The 24,994-nt window shown below is 39.6% G+C and overlaps 2 protein-coding genes across 7 annotated transcripts in view; one reads left to right on the top strand and one right to left on the bottom strand.

Annotated features, from left to right (window-relative positions):
• Positions 1–89: 89 nt before the first annotated feature.
• On the top strand, positions 90–9,789 carry SAXO2 (stabilizer of axonemal microtubules 2). The gene is made up of 4 exons (XM_033070841.1): positions 90–156; positions 6,356–6,535; positions 7,679–7,881; positions 8,630–9,789. Exons 1-4 carry the CDS (start codon positions 116–118, stop codon positions 9,601–9,603), a joined length of 1,398 nt encoding a protein of 465 aa, XP_032926732.1. The 5' UTR covers positions 90–115; the 3' UTR covers positions 9,604–9,789.
• Positions 9,790–12,673: 2,884 nt separating this feature from the next.
• ADAMTSL3 (ADAMTS like 3) overlaps positions 12,674–24,994 on the bottom strand; it is a 174,694-nt gene continuing 162,373 nt past the window's right edge. For 5 of the 6 annotated variants that reach the window (XM_033071114.1, XM_033071111.1, XM_033071113.1 and 2 more), the window contains exons 25-31: positions 22,979–23,098; positions 22,009–22,221; positions 19,570–19,753; positions 16,867–17,071; positions 15,889–15,986; positions 15,117–15,331; positions 12,674–14,603 (exon numbers count right to left, since the gene is read on the bottom strand). In XM_033071114.1, the coding sequence (XP_032927005.1) occupies positions 14,494–14,603; positions 15,117–15,331; positions 15,889–15,986; positions 16,867–17,071; positions 19,570–19,753; positions 22,009–22,221; positions 22,979–23,098 (1,145 nt within the window). In that variant the 3' untranslated portion in view covers positions 12,674–14,493. Of the gene's footprint in view, positions 14,604–15,116; positions 15,332–15,888; positions 15,987–16,866; positions 17,072–19,569; positions 19,754–22,008; positions 22,222–22,978; positions 23,099–24,994 lie in introns of those variants that run through there. The other variant, XM_033071116.2, reaches the window with a different exon arrangement.

The following is a 24,994-nucleotide window of genomic DNA, read 5'->3' as shown; positions in this document are numbered from 1 at the left end:
ATCCCGCCCCGTGACGCCGGACGGAAGCCGGGCCGGGCCGGGCCGGGCCGGGCGCCGCTGATGCCGCGCGCGGCGGCGTCCGTGGTTACCGGCCGGGCGGCCGAGAGGGCCGGGCATGGCGCCGCCGCGCTGCATCTGCGAGATCTGCTCCTGCGGGTGAGTGAGGCGGGCTCCGAGCCGCCAGCGCCGCCCTCCCTCGGCACACTCGCCCGCCGCACCGAGCTGGTGCCAGTCCCCTGCCGCAGGCTCTGCAGAGGGGCTGGACGGGCTGGAGCCGTGGAATGGTGCCAGTATCAGTACAAGGTTCAACAAGGCCAAGGGCCGGTGCTGCCCTTGGACACAACAACCCCACACAGCGGTACAGGCTGGGCCAGAGCGGCTGGAAATGCCCAGCAGGAGAGGAGCCGGGTGCCGGTCAGCAGCAGCTGAACCTGAGCCAGCGTGTGCCAAGAATGCCATGGCACCGGGCCTGGGTCAGCAGCGGGGTGGCCAGCAGGGCCAGGGCAGTGGCCAGCAGGGCCAGGGCAGTGGCCAACAGGGCCAGGGCAGCGACCATCCCCCTGCATTTAGCACTGGTGAAACCACACTTCTAGTCCTGGGATTCTCATGACAAGGAGGACATTGAGGTGCTGGAGCGTGTCCAGAGAAGGGCCATGGAGCTGGGGAAGGGTCTGGAGCACAGGTGTGCTGAGGGAGCCAGGGTGTTCAGCCTGGAGAAAAGGAGGCTCGGGGTGACCTTTTTAGTCTCTGCTGAGATCTTAACGGTGGGGCTCAGTCTCTTCTCCCAGACAACCAGTGACAGGACAAGAGGACACAGTCTCAAGCTGCACCAGAAGAGCTTTAGGTTGGACATTAGGAAGAATTTCTTCACAGAAAGGGTGACTGGGCTGCCCATGGAGGTGGCACAGCCACTGTCCCTTTGGGTGTTTGAGGAGGGACTGGATGTGGCACCCAGTCCCATGCTCTGGTTGTCACAGTGGTATTTGGCCACAGGTTGGACTTGATAATCTCAGAGGCCTTTTCCAGCCTCACTGATAACATAAGCAGCACCTTGAGCCACGGGGGAGTAGGACCCCACTATGAGCACCTTCTCAGTAAATGTGAAGCAGTGTATTTACATTTCACACAGACACAGAATCACAGCATCACTCATGTGGAAAAGACCTTCAAGGTCATCAAGTCCAACCCATGCCCTAACACCTCAACTAAACCATGGCAGCAAGTGCCACATCCAGTCTCTTTTAAAACACATTCAGGGATGGTGACTCTGCCACCTCCCCAGGCAGACCATCCCAGTACTTTATTATTCTTTCAGTGAAAGACTTTTTCTTAATGTCCAACCTATATCTCCCTTGGTGCAGCTTAAGACTGTGTCCTCTCATTCTGTTAGTTGCTGCCTGGAGAAAGAGACCAACCCCACCTGACTACAAACACCTTTCAGGAAGTTGTAGAGCGTGATAAGGTCACCCCCAAGTCTCCTTTTCTCCAGGATCAACAACCCCAGCTCCCTCAGCCATTCTTTATAGGGCTTGTGTTCCATTTAAATCAGGTAAGGGTAAAAGAAGGTCTGAAACGGAATAAGATAGAACAGTCTTTAAAAGCCACCCAGGCTAAATCAGAATCAGGCTTTTCCAGAAACCAAAGCCAGTCCCATTGAAGGACTGCACCAAAGGAACCTTTGGAAGAGGTCTGGCAACCTTGTCAGAAACTTGTTCAAGCACTGCAGCCTTTAAAAGAGATTTCATATACCCGCCCTTCTGTCATCACATCCAATAGCACTCACCACTTACCTTTACATTCCATGATCCCCATAAAGAGACAAACAGTTCATCATTGTCCTGTAGCCTCTTTGGCCCAGGGAGGCTGGCACAAGAGGGTACAGCAGGCAATTTTTAATGGAAAATTACTAGTACAGGTCTATAAGCAATATTATCAATGCCATAGGTGAAAAAAAGCACACAACTCAGGTGTCCCAAAATAATAAGGGACTTGGACCTTTCAGAATTCAAATAAATATTTACATGTTGGAGTCACAACTCTTTAATATTTTCAATTTCTTCTCTGTCTACTTAAAAAAAAAATCACAAAAATAATCACCCTAGGATTCAAAGATTCAGTTCATACTAAAAAAAATAATTTAACGACTACATACAAGAACAGTCATCATAAGATCACAGAGGTGTGGAAGTATAGAGCAAGTATAAGTATATTTGTGGAAGTATAGAGCAAACCCTATGGCTGTAAAATGCACCAGGACCCACAAGTTTCACATGAAGGTCTGCACCCTCTCTGTGTTTCTGTGTGGGAAGTCTGTCTGTCTGTTCATCTGCCACTTTTTCTTTTCATCTGTGGACAGAGGTGTGAGGCAGGCACTGAGTAAAGCTCCTCATGTTCTTTTTGGCCAAGCCTGTGGTGAATTTTGCCCCATAAATTTCTTTCTTAAGTCCTAGATTAATGAAGAGTTGGAACATATTGTTTTCATGGTGAGATAACAAACCTGGCTCAGCCTCAAGCAGAAAGATGGTGAGATAACACAATGAGACAGCACAAAATGAGGTTCAACTAACCAAAAGTTCTCAATCCAAAAACCGAGTTCAATAATATGAATAATTGAATTAAATATGCATAAAGCTGGTGGTTTCAAATAAACCTCGCTGAAGTTTTTACAGGCGATAAAATGTCAAGCCAGTATTGGTTTAGGCAGCACATTGTGTTTGCTGCAGTGTACAGTGTTTCTGTTTTCAGAGGAAGGCTGCTTGGTCACTTGGCAGTGTTACCTGGACATTGGAATGCATACACAGCTTAGCAGAGACTTCAAAGCAACTATAAATATCTAATGTTTTGTAGACATTATCATTTAGCTATTTGCAGGAAATTTTATGGAGGTATAATTACTGCTTAATTCTAAGTAATAAAATATAAGGAAACAATCTCCCCTATCAACAGAATTTTAAAAAAACACTGAAAAAACTTGCAGGGGAGCAAAGCCAGTAAGACAGAACTTTATTCTGCTTTTTCAAATAGAGGATGTTAAATCTGGCTTCCAAAGAAGAGTAAAGCCTGTGTGGTAGATGAACTTTCTGCACTCAAGAATACTATTTGTCTGCTATAAAAGATAACCGCAGCCTACAAAAGCATAAAAGTTGTTTTGAGACACAAAAATAAACTAGTGCTTTATCTCCTCCTCAGTCTGTCAACCTTCCCCCATGTTTTGCCCTTTTGTTATCATTATCATAAAAATCTATATTCCTGAATAAATGTAAGTTAAAAGGAAAGATTTCTCTAAAATATGGGTAACTTAAGCCATCATGCTGACCACATATAAATACAAACCCAGTAAAAACTACCAGATCTCCTGTCAAGAACAGGATAGTAGATGACTCTCAAAAACAGTGACCATCCATCATTTCTGTCTTCCAGACCATAGTGTGTGCACTGGCAAAAAATAAAAAGAAACTAAAAAGAAAAGCTTTGAGCTGTGTTTGTGGAGAGGTAGTAAGTTTTCTATTATGACAAATATTAACTTTGTCTCATTAGTCCAGTTCTCTGGAAGGAAAATGCTTTGTGGTAGAATTTCAAGGGTCTTGCTAGCATTGTATTAAAAAAAAAAGAGTATGTATGCCAGGCCTTAAGTAAGTTAAAATCATCAGCATTCTACTAAAATAACCAGAACAAGAGCATTTGGCACAAGAGAGCTCATGCACTGTCACTTTTATTTAGCTGAGATTCTATTCAAACCTTATGCAAGACTCAAGATAGTCTCCCACAAAGAAAGGAAAGAATAATAATCCATCCAAGCAAGTGCCAGTCAGGCATGGGAAAAGGAATACTCTCACCAAATTAATTTGAATTATCAGTAACTCTGGGGTGGAAATGAAGATAAATACAAGGAAAAGTTAAAAATAAACAGTGTTTCAAGGAGTGCAGGCCAAACTCTAAGCAATATATTTCATTTATCAGAGCTGTAATCTGTCTTCTCTGATGATTCCTAGCATTGTGATGCCTTATATAATTAGTTTTATAAAATTATTATCTAAATGAAAAGGTTTGGGTTAGCAATTGGGCAACATTCTGAATTTGACATCCTAAAGCAGACTTATCAGTTAACCAAAAACCCCCTTATCTCTTCTCCAAGTCAAATTCACAAGGTAATTTTACTTCACCATTCAGGCCAACTGAGAGCACTTTCACAGCACAGAGCAGGATGTAGGAACTTCCTCAACAATATCATTTGAATCCAAGTAATTTTGTGCACTGTTAGACTGTGTTCAGAATTATTTTATACACTAAAAATGAGTGGTTTGAAGGACAATTTTGGATCAACAATGAATTCTAATAAAATTGTAACCATCTCTTTCCTTGAGGAGGTAAGAGTAGATTGCTCTCACCTCTGTTTTGTATTTACCAAGAACTACAGGCTCACTCTGCAGTAATTATTTTTCTAGTATCTATTTCACTTTGTAGCATGTCCATTCAGCAATACATGGGATATACTCACAACATTGTGAGTATAAAAGTATTCAGAATTAAGTCCTTAAAGAATGGTGACCCCAGAACAGAGAAGTGTTTTGTTTGGTGGTTGGCCTTCTGGACCAGCTGATGGCAAACTGAAGATTTATCAAAGTGAAGCTTTTGCAGATGAATAATGTTTGTTTCCAACTCCTTTGAATTGAACCCCAAAAAATATACGAAGAACATTATAATTTGATAACCTGTATTTCAACCAGCTTTCAAACCATCCATTCAATGTCTTTTGTTTCTGCTTAGCTCTTCCTGTTAGATGCTGCAGGATACAGCATGTGCTGTTTGTACTTTCTGAAAAAAACATGACCAAGGTGAAAGTGAATTTCATGACAAATGTAATGACAGGCAAACACTGTAGTGAGAAATGGCACACACTTACCTCCTTGTTTTCCTTCCTTTCCAGTTCTTTCCCTCTTCTTCCCTTTTCCTTTCCCTGCTATGTTTTGAAAAGGTCTCTCAATTGTTAATTGACTTGATTGAAAAGGAGTAAACACCCGAGGCTTTGAAAGGATCTGGATTCTAAGACAGGGCTCCTTTATTTCTCATTTTTTGGACTGCTGAGCTGGGAAAATCAGGCAGCACAAACTCATACCAGCTTTAGGATCTCCAGTCCCTAAGGACTTCTTTCACTGTTTTTTTCATTTTCATTTTTTCATTTTCCCAGCAGGAGTCCTTCTTGTCTATTTCTGTCTATTCTATTTTACCTTGCTTTAGGTTATTATTTTCCTTTATGGTATTCAATGCTAGCTAAAATTCTCTGCAGACCTTTGAAATATTCTTTGAATATCTATCTTCCTGAAATATGAAGTTGTTTTACTTCCTAAAAGTTGGACACTTTTACTTGTCTTGGGATTTAAATATTTTTGCTTTTCATCACAGAATTTTACAATACTTGTTTGTTTGAAAAATTACTCGTTGTTTTTTCCCTTTGCATTGCAAATTGTCAGCCATAAGTAGGAGGAAGAGCTGTCATTATATATTTCCTTGAGGTCAGCCAGAGATGTGCATTGTACAAATTAGAATTAATATAAAAGATTTTCAAAACAATAACAACATTGAAATTTTAATTTCATGGATCATTAATTGAAAACAACAAGGTACAAATAAAAAATGGTCATTATGTACCTCCCAACACCTTTTTGCGTAATGGTGTCATTGATAGAGGTCTCAATGAGAAGCAGGAGCAATTGAAATAAAACCTATTAAGAAAAAGAGATGCCATTACTTTCAAATAAACATGTGTTTTGGACAGAGAATTTAGTCAGTCTGTGGAGAAAAAAAGGGGTTGAAAAGTCATAAATGGCTTGCAGAGCACTAGATGTGCACATGAGATTTCACATCACTACAATTTTAATCAAAAAGTGTTAATCAGTAGTAGTGAAAATAGGTGAGATGTACAGAAATAAAAAGACAAGTGAAAAGATAATAGCAGTAAAAAAGAGATGATTTGAGGTAAGAAATGAAGCATAGTTAGTTACTTTTCTAAATCAAATGAGTAATATCATTAAACATCACATACAAGAAGAAAGTGCATTTGGTGGCAGCATCATTTAGAGAACTGAGGTCAGCTCTGTCCACCCTTTGTAGTCTGCACCAAGGACTAACTGCCAGCTGATACTGCTTTTATTATTGTGTTAGTGTGTGATGTGCTCTGGGACCTGTGCCAGCAGCACACTATTTTGTGAATTAATCACTTAGAAAATATTTTAAACAAAAACTACTGGCATTGTTCAATCTTCCCCATTTGTTATTCACTCCCAGTACACAGAATGTGGGTTTTCCTCTTAAATGAAATGATTAAAAATTCTCTGCTCTGCTGTGTTTGACCCAGACGCCATCGCTGCTACCACAGACCCACAAAGATTTATGATGATGGAGTGCAGCCGAGCCACAGAACTGAGTATGTGGAGAAGTACCCTGGCTATGGCAACATCTGCCCTCCTGAGAGCTACAAGCCAAAAGCAGAGCTCCCAGAGGATCAGGGGAGAATGGACGGCACCACGACGTTCAAGTAAATATTTTCAAGTGATGTCTTGCAATTAGTTTTTAAAGTTTTTCATTCTTTGTTTTTTAAGGAGGCTAACTATTGTATTGCAGTCTTCTCAAAATGCAGTCATGGCATCCTTTGCACTTTTTGCATATTTAAAGTATAACTGTTGAGTATAGAAATATAGTTACCCCTAAAATGTCATAAAAAATAGCTAAGAATGCATACAGCAAGATTTCCATTCTTTAACCTATAAAGAGAATCAAAAATTTTTGCCTTGTTTTCAGCCTGTTAGGAAATTTAGGTCTTATGGAAAACCTGGCAAGCTGGGAAACTTTCTGTAGTACATATGTAGAATCCAAGATAGTAGGAAAATGAAATCTTAAGAAAAAAGGACAAGGATTCTTTTATTGATTTTCTACATTCAGATTATTAATTTTAAGAAAATTACTACTTTTAAGAAAGCAAACCCTAAAGGAGTTCAGTTTATCTATCCTGTCTGTGCACAGACTCTGATTTTATGCTTACAGAATTAAAGAGCATCTTTCAAAGAATTAGGAAAAAATATCACCCATTCATAATTCATGATGTGACAGCAGCATCAACTTTTACTTTTCTATTATTGTTATTGTTTTTATTTTAAGCTGTGAGGGCATCCATTCTGCCAGACTGGTCATGTGCTTGTATGGACCATCTCAACACCCACATATGTAATATACATCCTTTTAATATAATTTGCCCACACAAAAACAGTGAAATACTGTTTCTGATTATATTCCATTCTCCTCATACCTTCAGTAAGTGTGACCACGTCTAGGAATTTGAGCTTTGCTCTGCTTCCGCTTTCTGATCATTTCTTTGCAAAATTATAGCAACTTTTAAAGTTTCCTTTCAGATACTTTAAATAATAATGTTAAACTGTGAATGGGGACTTGGGGTTAGTTAAAAAACTTACTTCACCATCTACCTTTGAGTAAAGACTATAATGCATCAGAGACTCTAGATTTATGTACTGTGTTTCTCTCTCCTTTGGGCCCAAAATATGTGTCTGATGATAGATTTTTCAGAGTAAACATTTTGTTATTTTTCCATACAGTGGAAACATTACAGAAGTGACTTCAGAAGAAAGAAAAGATTTTGACCAGTGTTTTCTTTTCCCCCATTCAGATCTGATTATTTGCCATATGAAATTGTTGCGAGACCTTTTCGGCCACAAGCAGAATATAGACCAAAGTCAGGGAAGATTGACCTGGGAACCATATACCAGAGAGATTACAATCCTCATAAAGTAGGACCTGTGACCTTAGCAAGGCCTCAAGAGAGGAAACACACTTCAGATGCAAAAGTGGATACCATCCCAACTTACCGAGGTAAAATAGGCGCTCCCTACAGAACGAGAAATAACCAAGATGAAGGTAGCATTTGGAATTACCTGTGTTAGAAACTGGATTTTTTGGTTTGGGACAGGGAGTAAAACATACTAGAAAACAGGTGATGATGCCCTAAAACATTCAGCACTCCAGCTGTTGAGGGGACACCTATTGCTTCTAAACTAAAAGCCCTCTCTGAGGTTTGCTTGGCTACAAGGAAATTCCAACCTGCACTTGGTTGGGCTGTATCAGGCAAAACTGGATGGAAATGAAGGTGCAGTGTATTTTTCAAGTATTTTTAATTCATTTGACTTATTTTTCCACAGAGTAGTCAAAAGTGGAGTTTAGGCTTCTGCTGATATTATAGCTTACATATGCATCATCCTAGTGATGATCTATCTTGACACAAGTGATTCTATTACGATGGTCAGTGCAAAGGTGCTAAATCTTTTAAGTAAAATGGAAGAGATTGTATTTAAAAATGTATAAGGCTATTTCCTGTATAGTTTCTGTTGAGCAAATAGTCAAAATAGGGCATCAGGTACAATTTTGGGTGTCTGTTTTTATCACACACTATAATAGAAGACAGGTTCATCAAATCACAAGCATGCAGATAAAATTATCATTTTCACTTACATCCACTTTCTTTGTTTTGCAAGTTTTAATGCCAGAAGACTTTGTTCTCATTTTGAAGGAATGGTCTTAAATAATAACACCTGTATGGTGGAATTTTGGTTTTGCCTTACAGATGACTACAGGTTATGGAAAGGTGAAAGAACGGAATCCTGTAAGGTGGAGCGTGCATACGAGCCACCTTCAGAGAGGTTTGGAAATCCTTCTACATTTCAAGATGACTACATCCCTAGGCAACCCAATCCCCCTCCAAGCTTTAAACCTTGTGAAACCAAGCTGGCAGAGGGGCCCTTCGATGCCAACACCATCCATCGCACCGCGTACGTTGCCCATGAGTTGAAGCCCATGTTCGTCAGGCCAAGAGAAGAGTACAAGCCAAACGACCAACCCTTCCAAGATCTCACAACCCACCAGAGAGATTTCAAAGGGACTCCTGGGGAACAAGCAAAAAGCTGCAAGCCTGAAAGCAGAAAACTGGGATCTGATGATCCCTTTAAAGGAATCACGGAATTCCAGGATCGCTATCAGCCATATTTGGTCACCGCACCCGAGTTCCAGAAGCCCAGAGAGTACGTTCCACCCACAGACAAGATGGACCTCAAGTCCTCAAACCGCCTTGATTACATTAGACACAAGGTTGCTCCTAGAACTCCCATAAGACCAGCTCCTGGAAGAAAAAGCACTGGCCCTTTTCAAGGGAAGACTACTACAAAAGAAGACTATCAGCCCTGGAGCGTTTGTCCGCCAGGGCTTATTAAGAAAGAACCAGAAATTCAGAAATTCACAGGAAAATTTTCTAATTTAACTACATTCAGGTCCCATTACACACCACATCAGGCCAAACCACCTCAAAGTTTCAAACCTGTACAAATTGTATCTACGGCAGCTCCTTTTAAAGATGAAACTTTGTACCGCACTGAATATACTCCAAAGAAGCAAGAGATCTGCCCAGGACAGCAACTAGATGCTCTGGGTTATGTCTATGTAAACACAGATTCTCAGGGTCACAAATTCTACCGCCAGGTGTCTCCAGAACATTCTGGGTCAAGCTGTACTTCTGTTTCAGAGGAAGTACCTGCTGTGTCATAATACGTGCAATATTTCAAGCACCTGGGTAAAATAATTGGAAACCAACGTGTTCATTTTGTCTTTGAATAACACTGAAAGCAAATTAAATACTGAAAATTTTGCTTTTGGAAGTTTGGAGAAAACCAAAGCCAAACCAAAGTTTATTACAAGACTAATAAAGATTTGCCAAATGCTGACGGAACACTACTCCCTACATGGCATCTGTCCTTTTTCTGATTGTGCATTCTAGTTTCCTTCACTCCCCAGATTTCATCACACTCAATCTCAAGCATATTTATAAACATCTCAACATATTTATATCCATCTCAAACATATTTATATCAAGATATTTTCTGCAATCAAATGATTGTGAAATAGCCAGTGTCTTTTGCTGATAAACTATTTTACACAGTAAGCAAATAATGCTATTTACAATAATCTAAGAAATCAGTAATAATCTCATTAATCTGTAAGATTTTTTTCTTTATATTTTACTGCCCAGATCACAAGATTGCATGCCATAATGCCTAGGCATTTCTACAAACCTGGTTTTAGCTTTAGTCATCACTACTATAACTTCATTCAGATCTGAAGTAAGTCTAAAGTTCCCACCTTAATTTCTGGTGGCAATTAACAGGTGGTAACCTTACTCTTTTTCTGTACACATAATTGAAACCACTCAACCAAAAGCAGGTCATTAGACTCTGTTTCCTAATTTCCCCTGGTCATGCTTTTTCAGCCTTACTTCCAAAAGAAACAAAACTGATGCATGTTGGACACACTGACACACTTAGTGCATGTGTCTTCCCTGGCTGAATCATCTTTAAACTCAGTGTGCAAATTCAATCAAATCTCATGATGAGTCTGCACAGATTTACAGAAAATGGAGTAAACTCAGAAATACCAGCTGAGGTGCAGAAATCTGTAGGCAGCCTGGCTTCAGTCTGTCTGCTCTTCAAAGAATTGCTTGTTCCAAATACACAGACACCAATTTTTTAACAGAAATTTTATATTAAATTGCTTTTGTATGAAATATTTAGTATTTTCTATATGTATCTTTAGCTGATTTTGAGAAATCAAGATGAATCAATGTAATTTTATTACGTTCATGATTTAAGCAAGTCCCAGTTAATAGTTCTGTAATTAACTGTATTTTTATGCTCTATCACACTACTCCAGTATGGTTTTTTTCTCAGTATTGCATATCTTGTACCCATTGGTGTAGAACAGTATTTGGGTTCTGCAGAATCATGTGGCTGTATTTCATAAACAAAGTCTCTTATAAAAGGCTAAGATCAATTATGGGAACATTTTTAAAGCAGGAACTTGGTCATATGAAAGCAAGAAATCTGAACTGAGCAAATCAGCTATGCACAAAAACATTACATGAGAGGATCCAGACATTATTAGAGCAGCAGTCACTTTTACAGAAGTTTTGTCTTTGTACTGTGTTTTGTAGTATCACTTATTCTGTTAATGACATAGAAAATCAGTTTTAATTTTCTGTCTGAAAATTATTTACCTCCTTCAGGTTGTGAATGAACAAGGATGATGTAAATCAGTAAGAACCTAAAAGCAGGACAGGAAGAAGTCCAATTGATTGTCATCTTTTTGTACCACAGAAGAAAAAAGTACACTCAATTGAATCATTTTGTGTCATGCCACTACTGAGGAAACAAAGCCAAAACTTTGCACAGTCACACCTACCCAGGTCCACATCCTGTACACAGTCCTGGTGCCTCTGGAGCCATTTACAGGAACTCCCAATGCCCTCCAGCTCTTTCTAGGGAGGGAGAAATGCAATCTGAATCCATGAAGTTACATGTGCCTGTATGTTCTGCTCAAAATGGCTCTTCTGCTGGGTCTGTGAGGGAGCCCAGATGCTTTTTAAAATTTTCACAGCTGTTTTTTCAGTTCTGAAGTCACTTCCCTCCCTTAAGTTATGGAAAGTCATTTGCTGCCACCTACCAGCACGGTACAAACATTTTGAGAGGAAGGGAAGTAGAGGGCATATTCGATACATTTAACAGTTCCTCTGCAGATGTGTTTGAAAGCTTTTTTAGGGTGGAGGGGCATATTTCCTTTCATTTTGTCCTTTATGTTTTCCCCTAAGTTTAATAGTGAAAGAGAGAAGCCTTTATTACTTCACAATTGAAAAAGCCCCAATACACTGATTGTGCTTCCAGGAAAAGCATCAAATGATATTATAAACCTTCAGACACTATTCAATACCTGACGTCAACTTTTTCATAAGCAACAAATTACTGAAATGCAGACCAAATGAAGAGACGGCTGGAAAACTTATATTTTTCCAAAATAACAGCTTTTTAAAAAGCATTTTATGATGTCATGCTTAACCAAGATGTAAAAGCAGAAATATTATTCATGGATTCAGTTGCTGTTCTGAGAGTGCTTTCTGTGCACTCTGCCATCCAGCAGCAGGCTCCACAGCACTGCTGTACAGAGCCTTTGCTTTTTTTAAAGACTGCACAAATGGATTCAAAAGGAAAATTAAGCCTTTGCCAATATTGTTATCTAGGATAACTCTGAAACACCACCATTACATTGTTAGACATTTATTTTCTATTCAATAAAAAAATTTTAAGACTTTTATTGTTCATGCTATTTCTTAGACTATTCTTTCTAAAGACTATTTACACATAGTGGTTATTCTGAAACAATTTCTTTTTCATGGAAGCATTCCCATCACTCACTAAATACAAAACATGGAGCTGTTCTGTCAGATCTAAATGAATCTGCTTGATGAAGGCCCAGAAAAGAAATGCAATTTTATTCCACCTTTTAAAGAATCCTAATTCTAGATTGCAGTGACTCAGAGATGACATTCGGATTTTGGCAAATTATCTTCCCACTTTTTCAGTCAGTTTACATCTACATTGTCTCTTAATAGCAGCGCAAAGCAGACTGCAGTGAAGTTGACAATATGTCTGATAGACTGTTAAAAATAACAGAACAAGAACTAATCTGAGGTTTTGAAAAGATCCCAGAATCATGGACAAAGTAGGTTGAAAAAATAAGAATGAAAGCAGAGTTACCATGAAAATCATGGTAATAAACAATCTCAGCGTAATCACAGTGTTGAATAATCAAACTATATTTTATTTCAGAAATATCAAAACTACGTTCAAGAAGCTAAAATCTTCAGTTACTGGAGAAGCAATAAAATAATCATGCCCATTGCAATCACAAACATTTACAGCACTGCTTTGGTATAGCATGCATACTTAACCAAAGTTAAGCAACAAAAAATGCTATATGTTAACATTTGAAAACTTTAAATATAAAGGGAAACATGAATAAGAAATTTTGGTAATAAGAAAAAATATATGTCCAAAAATCTTTATTAAACACTGTACAAAAAAAATATTGCACTTTTAAATCAGACAATAAATATCTACAAAAGTATCTTACAAATGTTTAATTTAAAAAACTGCTTAAACAATCAAGACCCATTGCTGATGAAAAAGGTAATGATCAGGAATATCCTCTCATTGCAGTCAGCCTTGGACACAATAGTCCACCCTAAACATTTTCTATACAGTAGTGCTACCCTAATTCTCAGTGATGCAACCCCTCTGTGCAGGATGCTGTGTCTGAGCTGTCCCCACAGCACTCCAGCGCTCTGCCCGGCACACAGGTCAGAGTGGAACACAAGAGCCAAGTCAAAGTGAGCATTCAGGCCTCCAATATGAGCAGTAGTTTGAATTTACAAAAGAAGAAAACATCTATTTTCTGCCTTCTGTGGGGTCCTCTCTGCTTAAAGCCCTAGACGGACAATCTGCAACATGGAAGATGATTTACAGGAATATCATGGTAAGAATTTATCAACTTGTAAATTACTCAGATGGTTAATGGTTGTGATGAGAAAATCATCTTGATGGAAAAATGCTCAAAAGAGATTTCTTGCACTTGTCTATCTTCACAATTAATAAATCTTCCTTGGACATTTTTCCCCATTAATGGAGCAAAATAGAAAGATTATTCAAGACAAGAAATCTGACAGCTATTTTGGCCAGTTACTGGTTCCTCATTTGACTTGATGTGTGAGAGAACAGTGCTCACAAGTGTTTGTTCACAGCTCTGACAAGGAAGCTTCTGTCTCATTTAATATCAGTACAAAAGTATAATCATGCCAGAACTTCGATTGTACTTCAGAGACCGGAATTAGAATAGAAACAATAAAAAATGACACCTTGTTTATTCAAAAGAGCTCTATTGCTGCTTTGAAAATTGTATGAGGATCTATAGTTTCTCACTGCATACACAGAAATACAAGCAGGAAAAATTCAGTGTACTTCTGTGTATCCATCTGAGAGTAAGTATCCATAAAGCATATCCTGTGAGATCAACCCTTAAGCTCAAGCTGTTTATGAAAATGAAGCAGCTGCCAAAAATTTACAGCTACAAACCACAGCTTCTATAAATTTAAAACCGGTGTTAAATATGATGAAAAAAAACCAAACCAAAATCCTGGGAGTCAATAGTTGCTGCATTTCCAAATTTTTTTAAAGTATTTTTGTGACTCTTCCTCATAAGTTAAGGACAGTAACCATTATTTGCTGCTTTTAGGTAATGGGTTTTTTCCACTGATAAAATTATAAATTATGGCCCACAAAATTTTACAGATGATATGCCATAATATTATCTTGCTAATCCAGACATGTTTAAAACATTAGAAGTTCCATTGCAAAGAATGAAAAATGAAAGTTCCCAGAAATGATACGTTGTCCAGCACATCCATCTACAACACTCTGTTTTCATTAGCCCCGTGTTACCTTTTAACTGTTACAACTAATGTCTCATTTACAAGATTATACTTCAGGCAGGTTAGGTTAATGAACCTCTCTTCTCATCTCTTCACTGCAGCATCATGAACTTGCCATAGAGGATTTACATTTCTTGACATGATTGACAACATCTTTGTTTGTAGGTGTCTATCAAGCATAACTTTAGTTGCTTTACAAATGTACAGTAGTGAGTTGTATCCTTGCATTCGCCTTCTGAAAAATATATTTAAACATTACAAGGCTTTATAATGAGCAAAAGAGAAATAGAAGAACTTGCCATAGTAAACAACTGATGGGCTTCTGTAATTATTTTAGTGTACATTTCTGGCAGCAGTGGATTCAAAGCTAAACAAGGTCACAACTAAGAGGTGTGATCTCACTGCATTCATTTACTCATTGTCTGTTTCAGAACACTACCCCGTCTTGGAGGCATTAACAGCTCGCTCAGAGACTTTTGAGTCACAACTGGCACAGTCATGTAGGGAAGTTTGCAAAAAACTTCCTAAATATCCTGTTTCTAAAAGTGCTTCTGAGGCTTTAATATCAAACTGGCCTACTTAGAGAAAAGAAACCCCAGGATTCCGAAGTGCTCCTTGGAGAGGATAGTTTTACCTTTGATGTACAATCAAATGTTTGTAGAACCAATAGTATACAACTGGGAGTCACTTTCTAATATAACTACTACAAACTATTACTATGCTCATATTTAAATAAACATTTACATACTGCCACAGGATGTGACATTGCAGTGTTGCCAGGTCGCTGGTCTCTTCCTCCCTGTGCAGAACTGCTCAGGCACGGGTCTGGTGCTCTGCCTGTGCGTGCAGGACACTCGTCTGGACTGGAACCCACTGCCACAGCTCACACTGCAGGGCCTCCAGGGACCTGTCCTCCAGTACACATCACACACCTCTGAATCACAGTTCCTTCTGCCAGGAGGGCTGTGCAGGGAAACAAATGGCAGTCAAATGTTTGCTTTTGTGCTAAACCCTTATTCATACATCAATAGTTCTGTTGATCAGCCCCCACATCCCTGCTCATGGCACAACTAGACCAGGATCCTCAAGATTGTCTCTGCGTTTTGAACATCTCCAAAGACAAAGATGCCACAACTTTCTGGCTAACCCATTCAATTTTTTCCTATATTTAAATTGAATTCTCTTAATTTAATTTTGTGCTCACTCATCATGCCTTTTCACTCACAAGAAAACATGAGTTTCTTTAAACCAGTTTCTTAGCCCTGGAATAGAAAAAGTATTTTATCTTTCAGAAAACTTAACTGAATCTGAAACACTGCATACTGGATGCTGTGTGTTCTTCAGGCATAACCTCTCCTGGGTTCCTGAATTTGTCCAGTGTCCACAAAGGGATGACTGTCTCTACCTCCTTTCCTTTGTTTAACACAAAAGAATTTGTCTACTTGTACTGCACTGACAATCCTGTATCTCCAATCTGATCACATAAAGAATCTAATTTGTAACTTCTTCACACTGTTTACCTCTTTCTTTCATCACAAGAAGAATTTGGCACTGAAGATCCATTCTGAAGCTGACAGATAAACTGCCGGTGCTGTAAACCTGCACAGCGACCAGAACACTGAAAATTCAGGAAAGGGTGAAGGGAGAGAAAAAGAAACAGCCAAGTTAGTAACAACAGAATTACCCTCCTAGGGAGTTACTCAGCTAAACAGCCCAGCCATGATTTTTTGCACCTTACCTTCCTCAGCCCTGTCACACCTCAGTTTGCATAAGGCCCATATATTTTTGGTTCTCTCTGTGCAATTTTGCCAAGACACTGACTTTCCTGCCGGCTCTTAAAGCAAAATCCATTGTCTTCTCTCATCATGCTACTGCTACAGAATTCTTTCTGTAGCTCTGCCCTTTACAAACTTGCCTTCCTAAAATCTGTACTGGCAATACAGCAATAGCAATTCTAATTAATTACTTTGCACTTTGAACAGTAAATACAAATAATATCAACATGAACACAAGTTTGCTTCACAAGTTTGCTTCATACTGCATGAAGGAAGGAACAGAAAATATGGGAAAACAGACTTCTGTGCATTCTGTGAATAGAACAACTTCTTCAATGTGCTGTTGAAGCACATTAATTTATCTTTTTTTTGGGACTTCACAAGTACAGCCATGCAAACTGTGTATTAATATGACTGCAATAAAGCAATAAACCAGCTTGGGAAATGGAATACTTTATAATGGCTTAGCTTATAAAATACACTGAAGCTAATACTCTGGTCTCAGGTCACGTCTTCAATGAAAAAAAAGGTTCAGAGAGCATGAAATAAAAAACCAAGATTTCTAATTGACTGGTCTGGAAGGTAATTACAGCCACAGAGCTCCTTCCTTGCACAAGAGGAGAGATGGAGAGGTGCCACAGAGGACAGGTGCTCAGCCAGTGCCACGATGGCACCGTCCCACGTGTGTGATGTTAGGAGATGCAGACACATGCTGCTGCTTACCTGTGTGTGAGGCTGTGCTGGCCCCACTGCACACGAGTGTCCTGTGCAGGGTTTCCTTGCCACAGGCCTGTCCCTGTGTGTGCAGGCTCCTGGCAGCAGGGCCAGGGCGCTGCCGTTGGCTTTGTCCTGGTGACACCACAGCTGCCGGTGGCGAAATCCGCTGCCACAAGAGGCAGAGCACTCAGACCACGGCCCAGCCACCCACCTGCAGGATGCACAGACACAGTACAGCAATCATTGCAGTCCTGCTGCAAGGTGGCAGCAACTGTTAGCAAAGAAAATGCTGAAGAACCTGCTCTTGAAAAGGTTTGATGTGAGAATAGTTAGAATCAGCTTCTTCTTCACTTGGGCAAGGTCTTCTAAACGTGGTGAACTGATGACAGCTATTTGCTAACAGAGGTTACACTGCTTGTTACCAGAATCTGTGACTAGGTGAGCCCTACAGACCCTGCTGGATGTGACATTCCAGGAGGAAGCAGAGTGTATGTTCCCATTACTTTTAAAATGAATGCTACTGATTTAGTTGGTACTAAAGTGACAGCAGCCATAACTCATCCGAATATATTACATCAGAATCTCACCAGATAACAGCTCAAGCAGAACATGTTATTTATTGATTAGAAGTCACAAATATTTACTCTGTTTCAGCAGCTAGGAACAATGCTGGGGAGGCAGCAGGTGTTAATACAATCAAGCTGACTTGCTCTTTGCATAAATCTAGGCTAAAAATATAAAATCAACTTTACGTGTACCATAGCAGTGATAACAGGAAAAAATTTCTATTTTCTTCTGCATTTGTTTGATTTTCTTACACTCAAACAGCTTATATCCATTCAAGGAAGATTAATCTTTCACAGTCTGCACCCTTGTCTTTTCTCCCTTTTAAAGCTGAAGTACTTTTGCAAACATTTGGTGCAGTGCATGCACAGCAAAGCACAAGTTAAGTAGATACTCAAGGCCTCACATTTGCTTGACTGTACCTCTCCACTGTGACAGAGAGAAGTGACTAAACACATGCAAAATGCTTTGAATAATTAAGGTCCCGTGGCACTGATCATACATCTAAAGCCTTTATAATTCTATGGGTGCTTTCTAAAGAACTGCCTTGAGATGAGAAGATTGTGCAGAAATCAGTGAGTGGGAAATGGGAAGTCTGGACATTTGGCACTGCTCTCCCAGGTCACTAATCCCAGGGAAGGAGAGAGGTTAGAGACACCAAGAAACAGACACAGGGCTATTTTCCAGACATCTGGGATGCTCTTCCTGTGTAGAAAGCATGGAATATTTCATAAAAGGAAACCAATTTATATGTTAGCATACACATATGGCTCAAGGCAGAGTTAATTATGTTAGTATACACACAATTGCCTTACACTGGTGATTACATAAAGCCAAATTAAAAGCAGAACAAATCTAAGCATATAAAAGACAATTCAGTTCCCATTCTCTTTAGCCATATGAATAACCAATTTGTTTATGTTGTGGATACTCCAGGGCCAGTGATAATCAGATTATTTAGTCATGCCCTGCAATCCACTGAAAGGCATGACCTTGCTCAGAGGAGCCCCAGCACCTCTTGCACCCTCCTGTCATCTGATCCAAATGCTGGTGCTTAAGAGGAAAACCTGCAACTGAAGCTGTGTTTCAAATTATTATTTTGATTTCAGTATTTTTCTACTGGCAAAATGTTTGCTTTCTCTGGGCTGGCTGGAATTCAGTATCACAATTTAGGATGATCTGTTTTTGGCTGCTAATAATGAAATATAAACAATTTCTCCTGATATATATCAGTTGCTAGATTTTCTGCATTTAGAACAGAATTTAGATCTCACTGGCAAGATGCACTCTCACAATGTCAGCTACGGTGTTAACACTTCCCTGCCAGCATTTTCCAGTGAGGGATAACTCCAAAGTGTGTGTGTCCCTCAGAGTTTTGCTGATAGTGATGGCCAATTCTTTAAAGCACAAAAAGCACTTGTAAGGATCCTGTGGGGTTTCCTGTTGAAAACCTGGGGGAACATCCTGTTGAGCTGGAATGCTCAGTGCAGCTCAGATAGTCTGGAGGTATGGGTTTGGCCTTTGGAATCTGATGTTATGATACACTTTGTGATGGAAATATTTTCAGCCCCAAGTTGACCCAGTGAGAAAACTGGCAGGGAAGGACATTGAAGGAGGACTGTGGTGAGAGGCATTAGAGAGGAATGAGGAATTCCACAGAAAACTCATACTCAGAGCTCTGCTGGCACAAGGGAGAGCAGGTGAACACAGAGTTAGCCTCTAAACACAACAGGTTTTCCCTCTGGGATGGCACAGATTCCACAAAACTGCACATCCCAGTGCCCCAGAGAGATCTCCAGCTCAGCTTTTGAGGTGAGGTGTGGTGTGTGGTGTGTGGTCGTGTGTGGTGGTGTGGTGTGGTTGGTGTGCTGTGGTGTGGTGTGGTGTGGTGAGGCATGGCATGGCGTGGTAGCAGCAGGACTTGGTGCAGGAGCATGGAGACACATTCGAGTCTTATTTGTTCAGCTGAATCAAGCATTTCCCTGCTTGCTTGTGATCCATTTTCACATCTATCATGCTTTAAGATTCATGATGAAATAAACCTCACATTTCACACTCAAGTGTAAACACAGAAACAATTTGAGGAGGTGGTGAGTGCATTTTAAGACACAAGGAGCACATGGAAATAGAGCAGAAGGAGTTTACCTGGGAGGGCAGTCCTCTCTGTTGCAGGGCTGGTAGACAGCTCCTGGCTTTTGCAGCTCTTTGCATTCTGACTCATTTACTTTCTGTTTCTTTGTGTCTGTGCACTGTAGGCTCCTGGAGCGGGTTCCTGAATGCCCACAGGTGGCAGAGCAAGGACTCCACTCAGCATATTCCCAGGTGTAATCTAAGAAATACAATTGGAAGCAGTGTGAGAGAGGGACTGTACATTGGAACTGTGTCACATTTTGATTGATTTGGCTCTGTAGGCTGGAGAGACACCACATCCTCTGTAAAAAAGCAAATATTTCAGCACTGTGGAAAGGGACCATGAGCCAAAGTAGAATTTAGTTCTGCTCAGCTCCCCCTCAAGTTCAGCCCTTACCCATGAAGCCCTCTAGAAGGCAAATGAGATCAGCACATGAAGGGCAGAACCTGGCTCACAGTAGGAACTGATGAGCTTCCTTTAAAACTTTCATAACATTTTTATACAATGAACATTAAAAAGAGGAAATTGTAAATCAGGCTCTCTAGGTTTCCTGCTGTTCTACAGCAAGTTTGTCCTGAATAAAACTCATCTTACTCCAGACACCTCACATAATTTCAGGATTTAAGAAAATCCCGTCCTAAACTACAGAGAAGTATTTAATGTAAAAATAATTTGCCACTGAGGCATCTGGCAAGATGAAAAAGGAATTTGTTTTAAAGAGCGTTTTATATTAAAAACCGATCACCTCTAACAAGTACTACCTTTATATTTAGTCAAAATTCCACACTTACCCCTTCCTCCACAATTTTTTTTGACACTTGGTAAAAGATGAAGTACTATGCAATGTTGACAGATTTTTATGTGATCACAGAAGGAGTCAGGTTTTTCTATAATAACCAAGAATAATTGATAGCTACCAGCTGTGTCCACAGACTCACTCTTGCAGCACATAATGAATTCTTTAACTTATTGTTTTTCAATGTTTCCTTATTACTTCTGGATTTCTTAAAATAATACAAAAGGGCCTTTTTCAAAGTAGAAATAGTTAAATTTACTGACTGCAGCTATGATGGAGAGACTGTATTGTTTGTTTAACTAGGATGACACTGCTCAGAAGTGCCCTCAAAATGCCTACTGTGCAAAAACCACCAAGGGAGGTTTTACAGCCTCACAAATGCATGGGTATGGCAGTGATGAAACATTTACTGAAGTGTCAATCACAGCTAAAGCTCAGAACCAGAAAATGGAATCACCCCAAAACACTGCCCAACCTGACTGGAGAGGGAACGGAGCAACCAAAAGCCAGCCCAGCTGAAGACTGCAGGTGGACAGTTCAATAACTGGCAGAAATTCTAATGAGATCTAGATTGGGATCTAGGGCTGGACCCAGTTTTTAAAAATTCTATTAGGGTATTTTCTGATTTATATTTGATTTTTAAAAGTAAATGTTTTGTTCATAGATGCATCTTAGTAAGATTCCTTTGCAAGTGTAACTTCTTTCATAAACTCAGGCACTCCAGAACCCTCTTCACCTGTGAAGAGTCACCAAAAAACATCCTCATACAGAGCACAGGGGATCTGATCCTACTGCTTGAGTCCCTTGCAGATCAGTCATAAGCCAAATCAAACTGGTAGATGAAGAGATAAAACACACAGAAAAGCTTACAGTGTCAACAGATGCTTGGTTTTAAATCTGAGTTCCCAATTATAATTGGGTTTTAAAAAAGAGAACATAATTATTTTCTAAATACTTAAAATGTTTAAAACTTGACAAAATGTTTGCAGATACAGCTGATTGTCCTGCTGGTGCACATGCAAGGGTCTTTTAAAATTCACCAATTTTGTAATTTAGTTGCACATTTTCTAGCCTACTGATAGAAATGTGGTTTTGTGTGAGTGCATTATGCTGGGGAACCTTACAAGACATTCTTGAGAATTTCACATGGAAATCTATGAGTGTGCAGTGTGATCTGGTACATTGATGGGATTTAGGGTGTCAGCAGTAATTAGTATGCACTACCATATTAATTGTAATTATGCTGGAGTATGACAATTGCATGAAAAATATTTTATTTTTATGAAGATATTTTTAAAGATGACCTCAAAGTCAGTTTTATTTCAGTTTGGTGGGCTGTCATGGAGAAGTTTGTTGATAAAACCTGCCTGGTTTAGAACTGTTTGAGCAGAAAGACACATTCTCCCAGCTTCTCAGATACACAGGCCAGAAATAAGAACCCCCAAACGATATTTGGATACACATTAATTACCATATCCAACTCTCAGTATGGGCATTTTCTACTGACTTAATTAAGACCATTCCCATATGTGAAGCTAAGCATGTATTTCTGAATTACTTTCAACACAGACAAGAAGGTTAGTTATCAGGAAAGTCTTTACAGAGCAAAAGAAGATATTTTAAAATTCAAGAATTTGTCATATAATTTTCAACAAACCTTCCTTCTTGACATTTACCCAAACTGACATCAGTTTTGCACTAGCTGGGGTCCGACATTGGAACTGTCCAGCAAAGTGACCACAGCTGGTGTTCACCTCCAGGATACGACCCCCAAGCAGGGTTTGGTATTCCAAGGTCTGAGCTTCCTCAATTGGATTATCTCCAAAGAGCCACTGGACTGCATTTCTGTGGCTGGGCAGCACTGGGCAACCTAAAAATCAACAGCATTTCAGCAGGTTTTTCTCAACACATCGAAACGTTTGTGAACAAGTACATACAAGTGTGTGATTCTACATACAGGACATTGCCATTCTAAATATAAACAAGAATATGCATAAATCCACTGAAATCCAAGCTATGGCCCAAAATCCTGACTGCCCCATGCTCTGTAAGCTGATGTGTACTTGCCACACTTCCTCAGTAAGCTCTTATAAATTTAACTTCTATAGGAACAAGTGGAAGGAGGGAACAATTATTCAAATGGAATGAAGATTTCATCCCAGACTCTACAATATACAAATAGCTCTGTAATTAAAGACCTTCTATCTGCTTGGAAAGGGAGTCATAAATGCAATAAATGAAATTGTTGCATTTTCACTCCACAGGACACAGGCAGGGATGGAGACAAAGGCATTCACTTGGACAGGAAAGAAAAACAAACATAGAGCCCAGCTGAATCCCTTCCATTTTTTCAAGTGAAACTCAAAGAGCAATTACATGGCTTTACTGTCAGGGTAATTCACCTCACCATGTCTTAAAGAAAGCTATTTTTTGAAAAGCTGAATAAAAATATATGATCTTAATCTAAGGCCTCCTCCCTGGTAATTGAGAGCTGAACTAGAGTTAAGAAATCCAGGTGGTCACAAACATGGACTCCTGGGAATTGCACTCACTTTTTCCATAGGCCTCCCTCTATTTTAATAAAATAATTAAATAATATTAATGAAAAAGCAGGAAAGACAACACACCTATTCTTAGTGGATCACCAGGTACCACACTGACATTTGTACCAACCCCAGATGCCATCAGGACACGCTTTCTTCTGCTTCCCTTCAATAATGGAGTGTTATTCTCTCTAAGTCTTTGTTCTGTAACACAGTGCATAAGATCTCTCAGCAAGAATTAAATTGTGATGCCAAAAAACATTCCATATCAAAATATCCAGCAGGCTACTTATGAAGCAGAAAGATAACAGCAGTTTAGAATTCTTTAGGATCAACTTCATTTATGCAGTTAAATTATCTAAGAAATAAACTGCATGTGTACACGGAAAAAATTATTTATGTTTATACAAGTTTCTGAATTAATGAATCAATAAATTTATTGAATCTGTTAGAAAAATAATCCTGTAACAGTGTAAAAACAAGACTTACAGGACATGTTTTCTATTTTTCATGACAATATTATTTATTATCCCATTGCATTCAGAAATTGTAAGAAAAATAATTCTCTCAGTGGAATCTGGCCAATTCCTCTGTTCCATTAGATGGAATTATGACAAAGCGTTATCATAGAAAAAAGAATAACATCTTTTAAAATCTCATTATGCATAGAGAGAGCATAATGAACACAGAGCCAAATGCCCATCACTATAGCAACTCCTCCTTTCTATCATATGCCAGCAGAATAACTGCCAAAAATGTGGGCAATCTGTCAGTAACACACAGTTCTTACCACTTAGTCAACATTTCTGTTTTAATGAATGTACATAACATCTATGACTCTCCTTCCAGAAGGGTTTAAATCTTTTGCTATATTCTAACTTCTCTGGGTCATTTTACATTGGCTCAACATTTTTACTCAGTGTGCAAATTCTGTATAAAGCCTCCTGCCTGTCTATAAACACTAGGACAAAAAAGTCTCCCCAAAATCACAGTGAGGTCAGTTCCACAGGCAAAGGACTGGTTGCCTTGTCAGCCCTTAGGGAGTTTTGTTGGAAAGGCTGGACAGACTTTGGGCTACTGCTGGACTGCCCCTGATGAGGCAGCAAGTCCTGCAGCCAAGCCAAAAATCTGATGGGATGCTCCAGACAACACTGAGCCACTGCAATCTGCAAGTTCTGACAGCAGAAGTCCTCCCATTTCACTGCAGTCTTGCACAGCCAAAAAGTTGCAGAATTTGGCCCTCTCCTATCCGCTCCAGATTTGTTTAAACTAATGTCACATGACCAGGAATAGAAATGAAATTTAGATTCCAGTGAGCAGTCTTCCAGTCACATCACTATAATAATATTCCTCTCTGGAACATCCCAAGTTTTGGTGTACTCCAGGGAAACTGAAACCAGGAAGGCAGCTTCAGTCTGCCCCATCCTCACACAGAGGCTGCTATCAAGTCTTCAGAACATCCTCCTTGGCCAGCAGACCCAAACACCCACAGCCTGCCCTGGGTGTGAGCCCAAGAAAGGGATCTTGGTAGCAGGACTGCTCACGGGGAGCTGGGCTGCACTTTGCACAGCAAAGGGGTGAGACAGCTCATCTCCAGAGCCAAATGATCCTTGACTGCAGTGATTTCCAAGGCATGATTGCATCATACAGAATGACATTATTCATCTACTTACAACAGAGGTATTTTCATGGAGTTTTTTTTTCTTTATGTTTTCTATTCTAAGAGTTTGGAGTTCATAATCAGAATTCTTTCTTTTCCTCTCCCCTACATTTTATTGGCCTCTATAATTATAAAAAAAAAACAAACAAAAAACCCCCCAAAAATAAACACAAAAAAAAAAAAAACCACAAAAAAACCCCAAACCCCAAAACTAGCCTTTGCTTTCATTTTCCTGCCTTTCCCTGAAGATTTTCTGAATACTCAAGCCTGCTCTGTGTCTCTAGTCAAAAGCACTGGGCCCACTGTAATGTGACAGGTGGATTTAGTTCCTGATATGTCAGGTGTTTTAAGGTTTGTCACCTGGAATCAAGAAGATGGAACAGCCTTGAAGTCACAAGTCAAACCATCTGTACCCAACTTCACATTACAGGAAACACAAA

This window comes from Catharus ustulatus, chromosome 12, assembly GCF_009819885.2.
Source record: "Catharus ustulatus isolate bCatUst1 chromosome 12, bCatUst1.pri.v2, whole genome shotgun sequence".
Classification (NCBI taxonomy): domain Eukaryota; kingdom Metazoa; phylum Chordata; class Aves; order Passeriformes; family Turdidae; genus Catharus; species Catharus ustulatus.
The sequence above is the reverse complement of the archived record's forward strand: the minus strand, read 5'-3'. Positions and strand labels throughout refer to the sequence as shown.

Excerpts from the sequence above, each read along its gene's own strand:
- SAXO2 (XM_033070841.1), top strand. The coding sequence starts at position 116 with ATGGCGCCGCCGCGCTGCATCTGCGAGATCTGCTCCTGCGG. Across the intron at positions 6,536-7,678 it reads GACGGCACCACGACGTTCAA|ATCTGATTATTTGCCATATG; the intron begins GTAAATATTTTC and ends TCCCCCATTCAG. Across the intron at positions 7,882-8,629 it reads TACCATCCCAACTTACCGAG|ATGACTACAGGTTATGGAAA; the intron begins GTAAAATAGGCG and ends TTTGCCTTACAG.